Source organism: Lissotriton vulgaris, chromosome 10, assembly GCF_964263255.1.
Source record: "Lissotriton vulgaris chromosome 10, aLisVul1.2, whole genome shotgun sequence".
Taxonomy (NCBI): domain Eukaryota; kingdom Metazoa; phylum Chordata; class Amphibia; order Caudata; family Salamandridae; genus Lissotriton; species Lissotriton vulgaris.
In genome coordinates, this window is record NC_141698.1 from 91,490,315 (window position 1) to 91,508,947 (window position 18,633).

An 18,633-nucleotide genomic window follows, 5' to 3' on the forward strand; every position below is an offset into this window, starting at 1 on the left:
CCCCATGTAACCTTTTCCCTTGGCTCTGTAGACAATTTGATGTAGCAAAACTTAGACCGATGCGATAATTGTCTGAACTGTACCGAAGTCATTAGCAACATAAAAAAGCTAAAAAAGGCCTTTTGAATAGAAGGCGAGTCTTAACCATATTACAGAGGCTGCATAATAGCTAACCCTCTAACCCTCTTCTGGTGACATCATAACGACTAGTTTGTAAATATCACCAAGTTCATGGGTTTTGATTATGTTTCTTGAACAGAATGTCGATGAAAGAAAGGGTCAATGCTTACGTTGTGCTGGGTGGTGTAGGTCTGTCATTAAGATGATGGAAACCATATCTTACAGGGACCTGTGGCACATTCCTCATATTTCACAAGCCCCTGTGAAGTAGAGATTTTTATACCACTGCATTTTGTGCAATAAAATCAACAGAATATATATACATAATAATGTTCCGTGTTTCCAGCACAAAAAAGTAGTTTTAACCCTTTATCTTCAGGGGTGTGATATTATTTCACTGATATCATAAATCCTGTAACATATGGATTCCATCCAATTGGAGATCTAGTTTCATTTATCTTCTTCCTTAAGGGTAATTAGTTTCTAAATAAGATTGCAGTTGGATAATCATATCTTCATGAAAGTAAACAAAGATTGAAGATTCTAATTGCAATAGGCTGCCATTGGGACCCATTTTTTGATATACATTTCCTGGTTAGAAACAAAGCAACTTTTTCACGCTAACTGTATCAATATAAACATGCAATATAAATATAAATAATATTTATCATGTGTTATTGTCACATATTGCCATTTGGCTGCTCTGGCGACATTAAAAAAAACCCTTGTCTTTAGGCCATTTGTTTTATAATTCCATAAACATTTCTCAAAGGCACAGGTAGCAGCTGTTGTCTCCTCTGTCCAGAAGTGTTGGGGTGCAGGGGGCTGGCTCAGAGTCTGACCCAATAGGGTTGCACTCTTTGGCCCAGAGCATGCTGGGTCCCAGACAGCAGTGCCTGGCAGGCTCAGGCCTTGGGATACTAGGAAAGAAAGAAGCCAGAATCCACACCCTGGACCGAGCCTGCTGGAGTTGGTGAAAGAGCTTGCTGGGTAAGAATGACTTTTATCCAGGACCATTGGCCCTGCTGAAGGATGCACCCTGTGAGAGCTGGCATTAGTGTACCTAGACACAAGGCACGATCAAAAGCAAGCTGCCCTTCCAGAGTCCACGGGGGAACAGCCAAATGCCATGCTCCATGGACCCTGGCACGCGGATGGAACCACTGGCACTGACATGTCCCTCAAAATCCGCTTCTATACTTAGCAACACAAGCATATTGCCCTCACCCCTCAATGAACTGTTCATGACGTCACAAAGGCCATCGCTGATGACGTCAAGCACACCACTATCGTAGCAACAGTTTTTGATTTACATTGAAATGAATGGCGCGTCAGTTTCAGCCACAAGAAATGCATATGTTGATAGACAAAGTCAATTGTAAAATTGTAGTATTTCCTTAGCATTCAGATTTCTTTGCAATAAGTAAATAGATATTAAAGGACTGCTGTTACAATCACATGCAATACATATTGCCGGACACATTGAATGAATTCATGAGGGCGCTGCTGAGCACCTGTCAGTTCACACAAATGAACAAGCATTTACAATGCAATGGTTTTGCCTTTGTTAAAGTTAGAGCGATTGGCATTGCTCTTGACATTATTTTTTATTTATGTTTTTTTTTAACATAAATAAATGGCATTGTCATTTACAATGCCACTAGCTTTATCTCTTGCAAATGACACACACCAACACCCACAGAGAGCCCCCCCAACACACACAAACCCCCCCCCACACACACACCCACACAGAGCCCCCCCACACACAGCCACACAAAGCCCCCCACACACACCCACACAGAGCCCCCCCACACACACACCCACACAGAGCCCCCCACACACTGCGAGCCCCACCCCACACACTGTGGGCTCGCTGCGAGCCCCCCCGCAGGCAACAGAGGCACGAAAACAGGGTCACAAGCAAACAACAGGGTCACAAGCAAGCAACAGGGTCCCAAGCAAGCAACAGGGTCACAAGCAGGCAACAGAGGCACTAAAACAGGGTCCCAAGCAGGCAACAGAGGCACGAAAACAGGGTCCCAAGCAGGCAACAGTGGCACGAAAAGAGGGTCCCAAGCAGGCAACAGAGGCATTTACAATGCCACTAGCTTTATCTCTTGCAAATGACACACACCAACACCCACAGAGAGCCCCCCCAACACACACAAACCCCCCCCCACACACACACCCACACAGAGCCCCCCCACACACAGCCACACAAAGCCCCCCACACACACCCACACAGAGCCCCCCCACACACACACCCACACAGAGCCCCCCACACACTGCGAGCCCCACCCCACACACTGTGGGCTCGCTGCGAGCCCCCCCGCAGGCAACAGAGGCACGAAAACAGGGTCACAAGCAAGCAACAGGGTCACAAGCAAGCAACAGGGTCCCAAGCAAGCAACAGGGTCACAAGCAGGCAACAGAGGCACTAAAACAGGGTCCCAAGCAGGCAACAGAGGCACGAAAACAGGGTCCCAAGCAGGCAACAGTGGCACGAAAAGAGGGTCCCAAGCAGGCAACAGAGGCACGAAAACAGGGTCACAAGCAAGCAACAGGGTCACAAGCAAGCAACAGGGTCCCAAGCAAGCAACAGGGGCACGTAAAGAGGGCCACAAGCAGGCAACAGAGGCACGAAAACAGGGTCCCAAGCAGGCAACAGCGGCACGAAAACAGGGTCCCAAGCAGGCAACAGCGGCACAAAAACAGGGTCCCAAGCAGGCAACAGAGGCACGAAAACAGGGTCCCAAGCAGGCAACAGAGGCACGTAAAGAGGGCCACAAGCAGGCAACAGAGGCACGTAAACAGGGCCACAAGCAGGCAACAGAGGCACGTAAACAGGGTCACAAGCAGGCAACAGAGGCACGAAAACAGGGTCACAAGCAGGCAACAGAGGCACAAAAACAGGGTCACAAGCAGGCAACAGAGGCACAAAAACAGGGTCACAAGCAGGCAACAGAGGCACGAAAACAGGGTCACAAGCAAGCACTGCTCTCCCACTGCACCACAGTCTTAACTTGCACCCCAACCCCCAGCTGTTCCAGTGCCCGGCCCATGCACTGCTCTCTCACTGCACCACAGTCTTAACTTGCACCCCCACCCCAACCCCCAGCTGTTCCAGTGCCCCGGTCTATGCGCTGCTCTCCCACTGAACCACAGTCTTAACTTGCACCCCCCCCCCAACCCCCAGCTGTTCCAGTGCCCCGGCCCATGCACTGCTCTCTCGCTGCACCACAGTCTTAACTTGCACCCCCCCCCCCAACCCCCACCTGTTCCAGCTGTTCCAGCTCTGAGGCCCACACAAAGCTCTGCCAACCAAACCCTGCTCTGCCAGTGCGCCTCACTTCTGACGCACATCTCCCCTGCTGTTCCAACACTGAGTCCCAGGCGCTCAGTGACGCATCACACAATGACGGCCCCTCACGCGCACTGGGACGAGGGGCTGCAGTGTCTCACAGACGTGCATTGGGGACCGTTTGAAGTATTGGGGGCCCCATGAAGAGTCCCCCCTGCTGCGCAGGTATCTGCGTCACGCCCCCATCTTTCACCCATGCCGCACTGCTGTGGTTGCGGAAATGCCCCCACCCCCACGGCGCTCGGTCAGCGCACCTCACGCCTTACCTGGGACCCCCCTGTTGTCCCGGAATGGAAGCGGCCGCTGGTCTGAGCGGCGCGAGCGGCTCTTCCGGCGCTAGGCCGAGGGCGCCAGAAAGAAGAGTGCGGGAAAGGGGACCGGAAGCGTTGGCACTGCACCCCAAACCTCTCCTGCAGCACTCTTGCATGCCTGGACTGGGGCCCACACACAGCTCTGCCCAACCCCGACCCTCTGCGTCACTCAAGAGATGGCCCTCTGACAGCAAATGGGGCAGAGGGCTTCCCCGCGGGGTGGTCTCTCTCTGGCATTGTGGGGTCTCTGTCTGTGGCAGCTAGTAAAGTCTACCTGTGACTGTCTCTTGCTCGCGGGGAGTCTCTCGGGCAGGGTGGGGGGCAGACGGTCACCTGCGAGGCCTAGAGGGAGCAGAGAGCGGTGTCAGCCCAGACTCACAGCCCCCACCCCTCCCCCCCAGGGACACACATCAGAACTCAGATCCCTGAGGACCGCCACTGTTAGCCCTGGCTGGCATGCCCCCACATAGATTGGGCTCATGCAGGCTCTCTAAACCCACAGCTTTAACCACCCCTGAACTGGTGAGCACGTAATCCCGGGTAAAACTTACAGCCCGGTCGGCTACCGAATCCAGCCGGCGGAACGTAAATTTCTGGTACCCACAGACTCGTGGGTGAAACTTGGTTCGTTGCCCACGGTGCGCACCTTGGCGCCCTTAATGTTTAACGGACAGCGGGAGGGGGCGGGCAGGCTCACGGACAGCGGGAGGGAGGCGGGCGGGCACACGGGCAGTGGGAGGGGGGAGGGAACGGCAAGAAAGCCACTCACCTAGACGCCAACTTCTTCCCCCGGGCTGCGGGGGGCGGGCACTTCCGGCCGGCCGCGCTAGGATTGGCCGGCCGGCCAGTCACGGGGCGGGAAACGGGAAGAAGAGACGCAGTAGTGCCGGCAATGCCGGACCAGACACGGGGGCGTTCCCGGCGTCCCGTGACGTCGGCAAAAGCCAAAGAATGTCGGGAACGCCCCCGTGTCTGGTCCGGCATTGACGGACAGGCCCCTCGTCCAATGGCAAGGCTCCGTTTACGGAGCCAGCCAATCAAGGACGAGGGCCGAACCAAGCCACACTACAGTTAACATCAGGTTTTCGCCTGCGCCGAAAAGATGCGCAGAGCGCATCTTCGGCGAGGCAAAACCTAAAAAGGGCCTGCTGCAACTCATAACCTACAGACCCCTTAATGGGAAAAAATACAGCCGTGAAGCTGCAGTAACACTGCCCACAGGCAGGTGTCCCCCCAGAGTCGATCCATACGGAGAATAAAGATCGCAGTGGTGGCACTCACAAACAATGGATACCTCTGATCACATTCCATGCAGCTGTAATCAGGTACCACTGTCAACATCTGCGGATGAGCTAGTCACATCTCAGAAGAAAATCTGACAGTTAACAAAAGTTTATTTTTCAGTGAATAATATAATATTTCACTATTCTGCCATAAAGTAATCTAACTTGCCACATTTCATTTTCCTTTTCTGTCAATCACTCAGAGTGATGATCTCATTTCATCTGCATTTTACAACCTGTAGTAAAGATTGGTGACAGAATGCATTTATTTTAAAGATCTTGGGGCATATTACCAAGGGCCTTATCACCGCTTTAGGAATAATTTTATCACCCTATTACCTAGCTGTCGCTAACACCAGTTAGCGACAGCTAGTAGGAGATAGCGACCATCTTGGGGCCCGATTTGCATGCCAGCGATAATTATCGCTAATGACATGCAAAGTGGGCGTGTCAAGATGTTAGCGACTGGAAACAGTCGCTAATATCGTTTTCTCCAGCTACCAACAAAGGCTTACTTTTGGAAATATTCGCGCTAAGCGCGAATATCTCCAAAAACTAATGCCTGCCCAGAGCATTTCTTAGCCATGTTATCCAATGGAAGGTGGATAACATGGCTAAGAGCATTGTCATGATAATGCATGAATATCGCTGAATTTTCAGCGATATACATGCATTTCGCATGATTTTTACCGCTTTTGAGATAAACCTTGATAATAGCAAGGTATCTCAGCGGTAACAATCATCGAAGCGTGGCGATAGAATTATTGCCGCTAACCCTGCTTAGCGATAATTATCGCTATTGCTTGGTAATATGCCCCCTAGTTCTGATATTGCCATTAGGACTGGCTTAGGATCCTACATTACCTTTCCCATAAAGTTGCATATGTTATTCTGAGCTTGGATATAACAACTACAGCATGACCAGAGCACTCAGTACTCTGGTGCATTTATGTTAACTTCTTCATTGCAATGCAAAAATGTATAAGGAACAAAAATATGCCCATGAGTAGAAAAGGCAACTTAGTAAAAAACACTTACATCATCATTTTGCAGAGAATCGGGTGACAGGCTTATGTGCTGTATGTATTTCTTTATATCCCCAATCATCTGTAAAAAAAAAAAAAAAAATACAAGTAAGCGGCAACTCAATACCGTGGACAGCAGTTTTCACACGTTTTCAGTAAATCCTTTGAATCCAGGCCAGGAAGAAGACTGCACGGTGTGGTACTTAAATGAAAATCAAACATTTCCCAAACATCAGACGTATTTTGGTATTTAAACAACAACTTGTCAGGATTGATCGCAGAAGGTCTGCTAGATCGCTGACACCTCCATTTTGGCTCTATTCCGCTGTCAGATCTGATTTCTTGAGTGTACGTCAGAGGAGCGCGCGCGCGCGCGCGGCAGCCCCGCGTGTACCTTTTCTGTCAGGTGCGCGATCATGTTCCTGGCCTCCCTCTGCATGTCCATGTCGATGTTCTGCAGCTGGGTGCTCAGCGCCCTCTGCACCTGCTGCTTCCCTTCCGGCCCGTGCGGCACCTCCGCTGCCGTCTCCAGGGTTTTCCAGTCGGGATCCTTAAGCAGGTTGGACAGGAATTTCCGCACGTGCTCGATGTTGTTCAGGATGACGCACAGCTGAAAGCGCAAATTTGAAGTGTTAAGGTCTTTTCTAGTCTTCAGGCACAATAGACATTAGAGGTGACAAGCGAACACGGGCATATTAACAAGGTAGTGGCGAGAGTGGGTTAGCTCCAAAATTGCTAACACTGTGCTCCGTCACTTTAGAAACGCAGGAATGCGCTGTATTTAAAATATTATGTACACACCTCTGCGTGTTTCCCTGCGCTGGCGCTGAATTCAGCTGCCTAGCGTCAACGCAGGCTCCCTTGCACCAGAGTGCAGGGGGGCCTGCGTTGAGGGAATAATTGTTCGTGTGCAGGAAGGTGTCCCTTCCTGCTCATAGACAAGCCAGAATGGCGATTTGCAACTCCTATGTGTTCTACATTGTGCAGCACACATAGGAGTTGCAAATCGTCATTTTTTAATGATTGTTTTTGTGCAGGAAGGGACACCTTTGTGCACATAAACCATAATTTATGGTAATTTACTGTTTCTATGTGTGCTGCACAATGTAGTACACATGAAAACAGACAAAAACGAGGAGAAATAAAGCATTTCTCCTTGTTTCGCCATTTTAAGACAAGGCTTTCTCTGGTCTTAATTTTGGCGCTGCCTCCTATTAACGCCACCCTTGTAAGCAGCGGGACACCCAACGCAACATCCATTGCCCACCATTTCACGCTATGTCTAGCGTGAAAGGGGGCCTTAATTACGTAAGTGGCTCAACATCGCCTTGTAAATAAGGTGAAGCCCCGATTGCTACAGGAACATCGCAAAAAGTGGTGCAATGCAAAATGATTCCCCCACCCAATCCTTAGCAGAAGTTGTCCTGGAGTTTCTCATGTTACAGATATTCATTGGTGATGGGTTGAATGGGGCCCTCCGGCAGGACTTTGCTGGACATGGGCTAGTGTTCCAGAAATGTACTGTGTTACCAGCCACTCCCTAAGGGCTGGCTTCCACACTCACCCCACACCCATCCTTCACAGACATCACCGGTCAGGTGAACCTCCCAATAAAAGGGGCCAGGTGCACGTGCCCTGGGACAGTTACCACTGCAACTGCAGTCACAGACCATTGATACATGTCATTGTGATTTGCAATTATGAATCAAACACCCTTTTCATACCTCTTCGTAAATGGGATGTGGAGTTGTAGTGTCCCTTTTGTGAGTCAGAAAGATTTTTTTGACTTACAAAAGGCATTTTGTTCAACCCAAAATATCCTTTTATGGTCACAAACCCTGAGTTTTGTGGTTCTCATTGTTTAGGGCTGCAAAAGTGTAGCATCCATCACATCCTACGTGCGCTCTGATTGGCACTCTGATGACCAATCTTGTAGCCTTTTCAGCCTTTTTTGAGGTTGGTGGTGAACTTCTTTGGAGTTGTCCGGTACTACATATAACAATTAAGCATAAGCTAAGTTTTGCATAAGCGCTCGTTGACCTGTATTGCTGGTCCAGGAAAGATGTCACCTTCTTCACAGGCCATTGGTCTCTACACAAATACCCTAGATCTTTGACATCAGATGTGGTTACATTTCTTCAAGGTATATACAGATATGACATATACCTATGTGATATAATGAACAGGAAAAGATATCATGCACATCATTAAGAATAGATGATGCAGGACTTAGATCATCGCGTTTACCTTCTCGGTTCCTGTATCTTGTCCAACAGCCTGGTGATTTTTGTCAACTTTCCTCTTGATTGCTTCGGAGTATTGGATCGCTGCATTACATATATCCTAAAAAGAATTGTAAGAAAGAGCAACACTTACTACAGCGTCATGCACAGATAATGAACAATTCAATTTTGATTTCCAGTAGGTTCAAGAGTGTGCCTAGTAAGAGAGACACATATCTGCAAATTATAAAAGGAGCACCACCCATAACATAGAGTAATTCAATCATCACACTACCATGTCACTTTAAAGTGAGATGGTACCTTAAAGTAGGCACACAGCTACACCACTGGACTTGGTTATCTTTCACCCCAGCATGCAGTCACACCTGTGGTGTCAACATAGTTTTTTGTTGACATTTTATTATTTATCATACAAACACACAACACTTTAGGATGAGGCAGCAATTAAGAGATGCACTTACATGTAGTTAAGTTCCAAACCTACATATGTATGAAGGAGCATTAGTTCCATCATGATATCACACTTTGAATAGCGAATTCCTAATTGTGATTTTTTGTGAATCACAATTAGGAAATCGCTGTTCCTAATAAATTAAACTCCTTGAGTTTAATCTAGCCATTCGGAGTAGGTCACAAATCGAGCTACCCATGAATATTAAAGATGTAGGTCGCAATTTGTGAGCTATTACGGTTCAATTCCATCACCGGGATGGTGGCCTTCTGGGGTCAGCAGACCATCATGTCTGTGAGGCTTTTAAATAAAGCAATATATATGTATATATTTTTTATGCAACCAGATTTCCTTAAAGGAAAACCGGATGCGTTTAAAAAGGAAAATAATAAACGTTTGAGTTTCATTTTTTAAGAGTAGGCATTGGTTCCTAGAACCACTGTCTGCTCTTAAAAAATATTTTTTCAACTATTCTAAAAGGGTAAGGGGTATCTTGGGACCCCTTCCCATTTGCGAATGGGTTACCACCAACTTTGAGTTGGCGGAAAAGTGTGAATGCTTTGCAACCGAATTTCGGGCGCAAAACATTTGTACATACCAATGCGAATCGGTATTTGGAAGGGACGCCCTAAACAAGCCCCGTTCAAATAACGATTCGTAAACCCAAATTGTGATTCAGTTACACGTACTGAATCGCAGTTTGTGGTTTGTACATTTGGAAATGCCTTTTTGCATTTGCAAACGGCCCAATGCTATGAATTGGTCTGTTTGCGATGTCAAGAAGTCTTCGTACATCTAGCACCTTGTGTTTAATCATGTGTGTAACTTGTTCTGAATCAGGGATCAGATGAGCAGTATGAAAAATGGGTTTTGCAATGGCACAGTTTGAATATGTCAACCCTTCTAGAGGGGTCGTTTCTCCCTTCCCTTTAAATGGTGACAGGCTCAAGAACATACCATCCTGCTATATAAGGCCCATCTGAGTTCTACCTAGCTTTCCTAGGGATCGTCCTGCCACCTTTGAACAGGCGAGCTAATTTCGGATCATTACTGATTGGAATCAAAGGTGAGAACAACTTGTTTTTCCCCAATAGTCCTTCCCATTTGAACCAAGCTAAATGTGTGGATGTGACAGAATCTATGCCTTGTCGCCTGAGAGCTACTGATTGTGAAACTCGTCTACAACGTACTGCTGTCTATTCCGTCTCTGCAGGGCTGGACTGGCCATAGTGGGCACCGGGCAATCCCCCGGTGCGCCGCACGGATTGGGACAAAATCGGCCCTGTACCAAAATTGTCCGAAAACCGGCCCTGGCAAAGAGCTCGCCCCCCCCAACTAAGGGGGAGGGAGGGGGGGCGGCCGAGCACTTTGCCTGGGCCGGTTGTGGTTCCCAGTCCGGCCCTGCGTCTTTGTGAGTGCCTGTGTGAGAAAGTCCGGGACAGGATGATACCTATGAGCCTCAAAGCGGTTCTCTTCCCACATAGAAATATTGTTCTTGGTCTGGGACAGTGAATCCAAACATTATATGAGAGTGTTAGTATCTACAAGCAGATCCTAGGCTGCTACCAAACCCGACTCACCGGGACACTTGAACTATCAACAGTCAAAGAGCCACAAAAATACCTATTTACTTATTTAGTGGTTTGAATATGTTGATGAATGATGTATGTTGGAGTTCAGCTCCACAGGTATCCCTTTGTATAGGCCCAGAATGGATCACAGGGCATAAGAAAATAATTGTAATAGGTGTGAATTTTTAGACAAGCTTTTGGTTGCAAGAGAGAGCACAGGCAGTACACTTGCAACTCACTCTAAAACCACCAAATTATGTCGGCAATCAATTACACCCAACATGCAGTACTGAATGAAAACAATATACCATAATATAGTTCAACCCTCTTGTAACTGTCTCTGTAGGAGAGTAGGGTCTGCTTCCTATGGTTACCCCCACTTTTTGCAGTGTTTCACTGGTTTTTCGACTTTAGTCTGGCTGTGGTCTTGCTAATCAGCACCACAGCCTAGCTGTTCTCTCCCTAAATTGATTGCATGTACTTTAGGTACATACCAGATTGGTTACTGAGTTACCTTATGAGCCCCTAGTATATGGTACCTTAGGTACCAAGGGCATAGGTACCCCAGAGGCCTACCAGGGGTTGAAGCATGTATTATGCCACCCCTGGGAAGCCTTCCAAAATGGCACTTGCAAGCCTGGGTAAGGTGGTGTAAGCACCCCTTACTTAGATATAGTATACCTATATCTACCTATATATATAGACACATATTAACCTATAAGTTACTCCTATGGCAGGCCCTGACAATCCTGAAGGCAGAGTGCTTAGTTTTGTGTGAGAGGGTGCCCTAACATGAGCTGAGCCCCTCTGCAGCTTTCATAATCCTTCCTTAAAGCTGTTCCATGATATAGCCATACCATATACTCTTAAGTGCATTATAATCCTTGTGGTTAATGCTAACTTTGGTTTGGCTTTATCTAAACATGTCGTGTTTGGTGTCAAACGCTTTGGAATCCTAACCCCCGCCAGTTCTGGTAGCGGGGGTAGAATTCCACCCTTCTAGAGGGAGAAGACATGTACACACTGGTACACCCGGTAAATGTTTAAAAGACCCTCAGCGTCACAAAATGGATGCTGCCGCCACAGACACAAGTCTAACGTCCTGCTGCTGGATGAAACTCTGGCAGGGGAGGCCTGGACAGTAGGTTTCCTGTCCAGGGAGGTGCCAGCACCTCCCCAGGCAGGCTTTAGTGTATTGGGGCAGGGTGTGTTGCATTCAGTGAATGCTTTTCAGACACTGCCTGGGGCACACAAGGTGCTCCATGCATTTCTCAGTTCAAACCAGTTGCTGGGGGACTCAACCCCAGCTCTGGCGCGAAACTGGACAAAGGGAAAGGGGTGTAACCACCCCCTCCCCAGGTCCTCCCATAGGTGGGACCCTAAAGTTAGTCCAACCCCTAAACTTAGTATAAGTATAGGAACCCAGTCCCCAGGACTTTATATTACCCTGGATGAAACTCTGAAGAGAAAATCTTGGACCTTCGACATTCCATATCGACTGGAAGATGGAAAAAATCTCCTTGGGGTCAAGGAGTGACCGCCCTGTTCAAACAGGCACCAAAGAAGCATCTTGCCAGTCTGCATTTTCGAGACTCCTGCCGGATCCACAAGAATCTGCAACACAGGACATAGACTTCCAGACATCTCTGAGGCTGATACTAGTCCCCAGCGAAGCTGAGACCTGTAGCTATCACGAGAGATGTGGGACCGTAACTCCTGGACATCCTGCAAGTTTGCAAGTGCACCTACTTCCCGAAGTTTCACGAAGTTGTGCATTGGGCTATTTGTTGCCCTTGCCCCAAGCACCTTTTGCACCAAAGCTGAGAGTCCTACACTCCACGAGTGTTCCGTGGGCCTGTTTTCTTCACCGCAGCTTGAGCTTCCTTTGTGATCCCTAGTCCATTGGCTAGTGGGTCCCCACAAAAGACAATCCTTTATTTCCTGAGCTTTCCTGGTTGCTCTAGATGTGCTCTGACTCCCCTCCAAAGGGTGAGTCCCTCAGATCTTGCTGGTCTGCATTGAAGCCAATCTCTGCTTTCTGCGTGGGTTGCTGTTGCCAAGGCTTGTTAGGACCAATCCGGAAACCGACACTGCAGCACTCGACATCCTTTGTGGGACAGCTCGAATCCAGCTCCAGGTTGTCGTAGATGCCTCCTGGTCCTCGTGGCTGAAGAGTCAAGCTTCACCCACTTCACCTTAAAGCACCCGACATGGGCTGGCATCTTCCTGTCGCCAACCTGGTCACTGGCTAGTTACCCAGCCTCTGTCCCCTCTGCTTTCAGGGTCTTCAGATATTTGATCCGCCCTTGGATCCATCAAACACTTTGCTCTTGGTCGCCTGCAACACTTCTTTGCAGCTCTCCATAGGAATCGACGACGAAACCCGCCCCGAAAAGACACCTATGCACTCGGCTTCCCTGGGTGAGGTAACACGAGTACTTCAAGTCAAGTCAAGTCAAGTCAAAGGATTTATATAGCGCACTACATACCCATAGGGTTTCAAGGCGCTTAGGAAGGGGCGGAGAATTACTTGTCAAAAATCCACGTTTTAAGTTGCTTTCTGAATGCTAGGTGGTTCTGGGTAAGGCGAAGGTAAGCGGGGAGAGAGTTCCAAGTTTTAGCAGCCAGGTATGAAAAGGATCTGCCTCCCATGGTGGTCTTGTTGATGCGAGGTACAGTGGCGAGGGCTTGGCTGGAGGAACGTAGTTGGCGGGAGGGGGTGTAGAAGGACAGTCGTGAGTTGAGGCATTCTGGGCCGATGTCGTAGAGTGATTTGTGTGCGTGGGTAAGCAGTCGGAAAGTGATCCTCTTATTGACGGGTAGCCAGTGGAGGTCTTTAAGGTGACCAGAGATGTGATCGTTGCGTGGGATGTCTAATATGAGTCTGGCTGAGGCGTTTTGGATTCGTTGGAGTTTCTTCTGGAGTTTTGCGGTAGTACCTGCGTAGAGGGTGTTTCCGTAGTCCAGTCGGCTCGTGACCAGAGCGTGGGTGACTATTTTCCTTGTTTCGGAGGGGATCCAGCGAAATGTTTTTCTGAGCATGCGAAGAATGTTGAAGCAGGAAGAGGATACGGCGCTGACTTGTTTGTTCATTGAGAGTGAAGAATCCAGGATGACGCCTAGGTTCCGTGCGTGGTCTGTCGGGATGGGTGCTTTTCCGAGGGCTTCCGGCCACCAGGAGTCGTCCCATGCAGAGGGGGATGTACCTAAGATGAGGACTTCTGTTTTGTCTGAGTTCAGTTTCAGACGGCTTTGTTTCATCCATTCGGCAACTTCTTTCATTCCTTCGTGTAGGTTGGTTTTGGCGGTGCTGGGGTCATTGGTGAGGGAAAGGATCAGTTGAGTGTCATCCGCGTACGAGATGATGTTGAGGTTGTGATGGCGGGCGATGGCCGCGAGGGGACTCATGTATACGTTGAAGAGGGTGGGACTGAGTGAGGATCCTAGTGGTACGCCGCAGATGACTTCAGAGGCCTTGGATTTGAATGGTGGAAGGCGGACTCTCTGGGTTCTTCCGGTGAGGAACGAGGTGATCCATTCAAGTGCTTTTCCTTGGATTCCGATGTTTCTGAGGCGCTGTAGAAGGGTGCTGTGGCAGACTGTGTCGAAGGCTGCGGAGAGGTCGAGGAGGATGAGGGCGACTGTGTCTCCATTGTCCAGTAGAGTTCGAATGTCGTCTGTTGCTGCGATGAGGGCGGTCTCAGTGCTGTGTTTTGCTCGGAAGCCAGATTGTGAGGGGTCGAGGGATTTGTTGGTTTCGAGGAAGGCGGCGAGCTGGTTGTTGACAGCTTTCTCGATGACTTTGGCCGGGAATGGGAGAAGCGAGATGGGGCGGTAATTTTTGAGTTCGGTGGGGTCCGCTGTGGGTTTTTTCAGAAGGGCGGTGAGTTCAGCGTGTTTCCAGTCTTCTGGGAAGGTGGCGGAGTTGAAGGAGCAGTTGATGACGTCTCGGAGGTGTGGTGCTATGACGGAGTCAGCTTTGTTGAAGATGTGGTGAGGACATGGGTCTGTGGGGGATCCTGAGTGGATGGAATTCATCAGGCGGATGGTGTCCTCAGTGGAGATTGGGTTCCAGTCGTTAAGGGTGTTCACGGGGGGAAGATGATCAGCAAGTGGTAGGGTGGGTTGGTTTCCGGGTTGGTTGTCAAAGCTGTTGTGGATGTCTGCAATCTTGTTGTGGAAAAATGAGGCTAGGGAGTCGCAGAGGGTTTGAGAGGGGGTGATGTCGTTGGAGTTGGCCGAGGGATTGGAAAATTCCTTGACGATGTTGAAAAGTTCCTTGCTGTTGTGGGCGTTGTTGTTAAGTCGATCCTTGAATGCTGTTTTCTTGGCTTTTCGGATTAGTTGGTGGTGAGTGCGGGTGGCGTTTTTGAAGGCGTCCTTGGTGCTGGTGGTTGGGTCTTTTTTCCAGGCCTTTTCAAGGGAGCGGCAGAGTTTCTTGGACTTCTTGAGATCATCGTTGAACCATGAGGCCTTCTTGCTGCCAGGTTTGTTTTGACGTTTTTTCAGTGGTGCTAAGGTGTCAGCGGTGTTGGATAACCAAAGGGTGAGGTTGGCGGCGGCTTCGTTAGCGTTAGAAGGGAGGGCTGGGGTGTTTTGAAGGAGCGATGCGGAGATCTGGTCGGTGGTGATCTTGTTCCAGTTTCTTTGCAGAGTTGGTTGGAGGTGGTTGGTGGGTTTTGGTTTGTTGTAGGTGAAGTGAACGCAGCTGTGGTCAGTCCAGAGGAGACTCTCAAAGTGTCTAGTACGGAAGGGGTTCCCTCACATTCCACTCCTAAGTGTCCTAAATCTTTAACTTTGTAACTTAAACTTTCCTCATAGAAGTGATTTGTGGTTGTGTTTAGACACTACATGCGTCCCCCGTGGGTCTCCTGCGTCCCTACTTTGGGTGGTTCCTAGTTGCCCCAGCGGTTCTACAGGCCCTAGGCCTCACTTCTATCCCTCACATGGTTCTTATACCACTTTTCTAGTATATGTTTTGTTAGGACCCTAGGGCAAAACGTATACTGTGCTAGTTTACTGTGTGCTATTTAAGTTCTTGTATTGTACTTTTGCCTCTAGCCTCATAAAGAGACTAGAGGGGTTGTGTTTAGAATAAATACATATATTTTATATATATATATATATATATACCTTGTGTGGTGTACTTTCATTTGATCATTCAAGAGATTATAGACTGGTAAAATAAGCTGATTTACATTCCTTCTAGACTTAGCCTGAAGGCTGTTCTCCACAGCTACCTCTAGGATAGCTTTCTATAAAGGTTGTCTTAAGCTTACCATCAATAAGGGTTGTTTGGACTGGTGCACGGTGCTCACTAGAATAGTGGACATCATTTGCCAGGCCAACTTCTCACAGTCTCTAAAAGAGTCTATTCATGCGCCTTTCACAACTCTATTAAGATTCCGGCCCGACACCTCCTCCCAAGCCACCTTGACAGCACTTAATAACATGACACCCTCTTGTGTCATCTCCACTTCCCAAACAAGCATTATAATTTTATGTCTTGTTCCTCTTTTCAAAGGCTGCTTTCCAGGCTAAAGAACCCATGTTTTAAACCTGCATACAGTGTTTCAGTTGACAGTGTAGTAAATTTAAAAGAAGACTTACAAATGAGAGGCTTTAAAACTTGCAGCAAGTATATTTGTAAGTTGAAACTTACATCAGTTAGTTGAGTTAAGAAGACGAATGCTTCCGCAGAGTCTGGCCAGGCTAGTTGTATCCAGAACTCTCTTATTTGCGAGAAACAGGTTGTGATGTCAACCGCAGAGCTGCTGTGTTTGGAGACCGCGTCCACACACTCCAGCTGTTGGGAAAATCATAAAGAATGAATAATAACCACGTCCAATCAGCTCTCAGGTCTTTGCGCTCAATATTTGTCAATACATCTCAATCCATGGAGTTTGAACACTTGAACTCATCATTCAGTGACAACCACCCCTGGACATTTCAGTGATCCTTCCAGCCATACCCACCTGCACATCACAGGGGCATGTGGAAGATCCCAGAGTCACATATTTATACTGTTTAATTGACTGTACATGCTTTCCACTTGTTGAATGATAGTGACACCATGTCATCCTAAATGCAACTATTTAAAACAAAATAAATAAATAAATAATGCATATATACAATAAATAAATCCCTCTTTTAGGGTCATAATTTTGTATTATAATTTGATTCATTATATGCCCCATTGCGTATCAATGATGGTAACAGGAACACATTTGCAAAATTGGATCTCACAATGCAAAGAATGTATGTGTTAAAAATAGTATAGATACAGTGCGTGACGCATCAATACTTTTGGAAGGGAAACTGTCATGCTTAAATGCTCTGATCTTGGTGCAGCAGGGCGTGTGTAAGAGAAAAAAACCTGACAATTAGGGCAGAGGTTTGACTTTAGCCTTCCCTCTTCTATCTCTGGTACATTATGCAGATGTGCCATAAACTGTCTTTGAGAGGCCCTCCATTGATATCTCCATTGTGCATGCACAATGACAATAGAATGGGCTATTGTGCAGTTAACAATGGGAGGGTGTGGGAGTATCTCACAGGCACATGGTGGTACATTGGTCCCAAACTGTAATGAGTAAATGGATATATGGCCATGTGCCTGCATTCGGCATAGCTCAGCAGCTAGCGGTTCAGAAAGAATGGTGACCTAAGGGATAATTGGCTCAGTTAATAAAAAGTGCACTTGAACAAGGTCTATAGTAATGCAGTGTGGTTGGATGTTGGCAGCGGGTTCCTCAGTCGAAAGGCATTAATATCAACTTGTCTACCAAAGTTTTAGTACTTTTACAAAAATAAATATAGACTGTGCATCAGAAGCATTGAACTATGGGCTAGATGTATGATATAATTTTGGCGTTGCAAACCTTGCGACTTGTCTGTTTGCAACTGAAAACTGGTTTTACCTATGTACTAAACCCATTTACCAAATTACAAAAGTATTTGGGATTCAGTAAATCAGTTTAGAAATTATTTACAAATAGCTGCTTAAGAAGGGTGTGTTGTGACTGTTCCTTACAAATAGAAATTCAGTAGCATACTTATTAATAGTACGCTATCATAATCCAAGTCGTAAACTACTTTAAAGCTACAGACTTCTCAAAGGAAGTGGTAACCAATTCACAAAAGGGAAGGGGTCCCAATGGGAACTATGGCCAACTTTTGAAAAAACTAAAAAAAAAAAAGAAAGCTTTTTTTCAAAGCAGCCCTGTTTCCTGCTGATTAAAAAAAAACAGAAAGGGTACTTTATTTAAAGTCACTCACAGGAATGGTTGTCAACTGCCCTAGAAGTCCACTGCCCCTGTGCTTTTCCCCAGTCAAAATGAAATTGCAATTTGGGAGCTACCTCATAAATATTAATGAGGTAAGTCAGATGGCGATCCGCTATGAGTGCATTTTTTGGGAACTGAGATATTCATGAATAAGTTGGTACATAAAAAAATTGTAGTTGCAAAAAAAAAAAAGGTTGCAAAGTGCGACAAGTATTTGTGACCAAGTGGGACATAGTCTGGTCCTAAGCTCTTTAGATTTTAATTTAAACTATAGATTTATGCTTTTTTTTAAAGTGTACACAGACAAATAAACCTCGGTGGCTCCTCTGTTAGATAAGTGTGGTTTTGTGTGTATGCAAATATGGTATGTTCTTTGTATCACCTCTTTTCACCTTAGTGGTCCACTCCTGGGAATGTTGTAAAGGAATCGTAGAACGTTGGTTTGGAGGTGGGAGGCGGTTGGAAGAGCAATGGCTGAAGTTTCTCTATCCATGAATAAACTTTCATAATTTCTTATACGTTTTAGATTTGAGTCGGAATCTACTTTCATCCCCACAGTAAGGAGGTTCTTTTAATGCAGTAGGGAGAAACATGTTACAAGGTTTTTTTTTGCTTCAACTTACATTTGTGACAAAACAATATTGTGCGCCTATATGCCATTTTGAATCTAACCAGTATTAATATATTACAAGTATTTTCAATGATATATATATATATATATATATATATATATATATATATATATACATATATATATATATATATATATATATATATAGTGGTGGCCATGATGTGTATGTTAGTAAGGTAAATGGATATTGATACAAAATATCTAAATGTGTTCTGATGTTTTTGACATCTCTTTCCAAAATGATATTTGTAAAGAAGCTACAAATGTTACTTAGACAAGCATTTCTCTGAATGGAGCTGGGGTCTTTAACCTGTGGTAATGGTTCAATGAGCTGCTTAAGATAGGTGGGGA

General features: G+C 46.8%; 1 protein-coding gene across 1 annotated transcript in view; it reads right to left on the reverse strand.

The window, feature by feature from the left end:
• The window catches only part of BAIAP3 (BAI1 associated protein 3), a 564,909-nt gene that overhangs the window by 82,904 nt on the left and 463,372 nt on the right, over positions 1-18,633 (reverse strand). Inside the window, exons 22-25 of the mRNA XM_086940582.1 lie at positions 16,028-16,171; positions 8,348-8,443; positions 6,495-6,710; positions 6,114-6,182 (exon numbers count right to left, since the gene is read on the reverse strand). Of these exons, the coding sequence (XP_086796708.1) occupies positions 6,114-6,182; positions 6,495-6,710; positions 8,348-8,443; positions 16,028-16,171 (525 nt within the window). The remainder of the gene's footprint in view (positions 1-6,113; positions 6,183-6,494; positions 6,711-8,347; positions 8,444-16,027; positions 16,172-18,633) is intronic.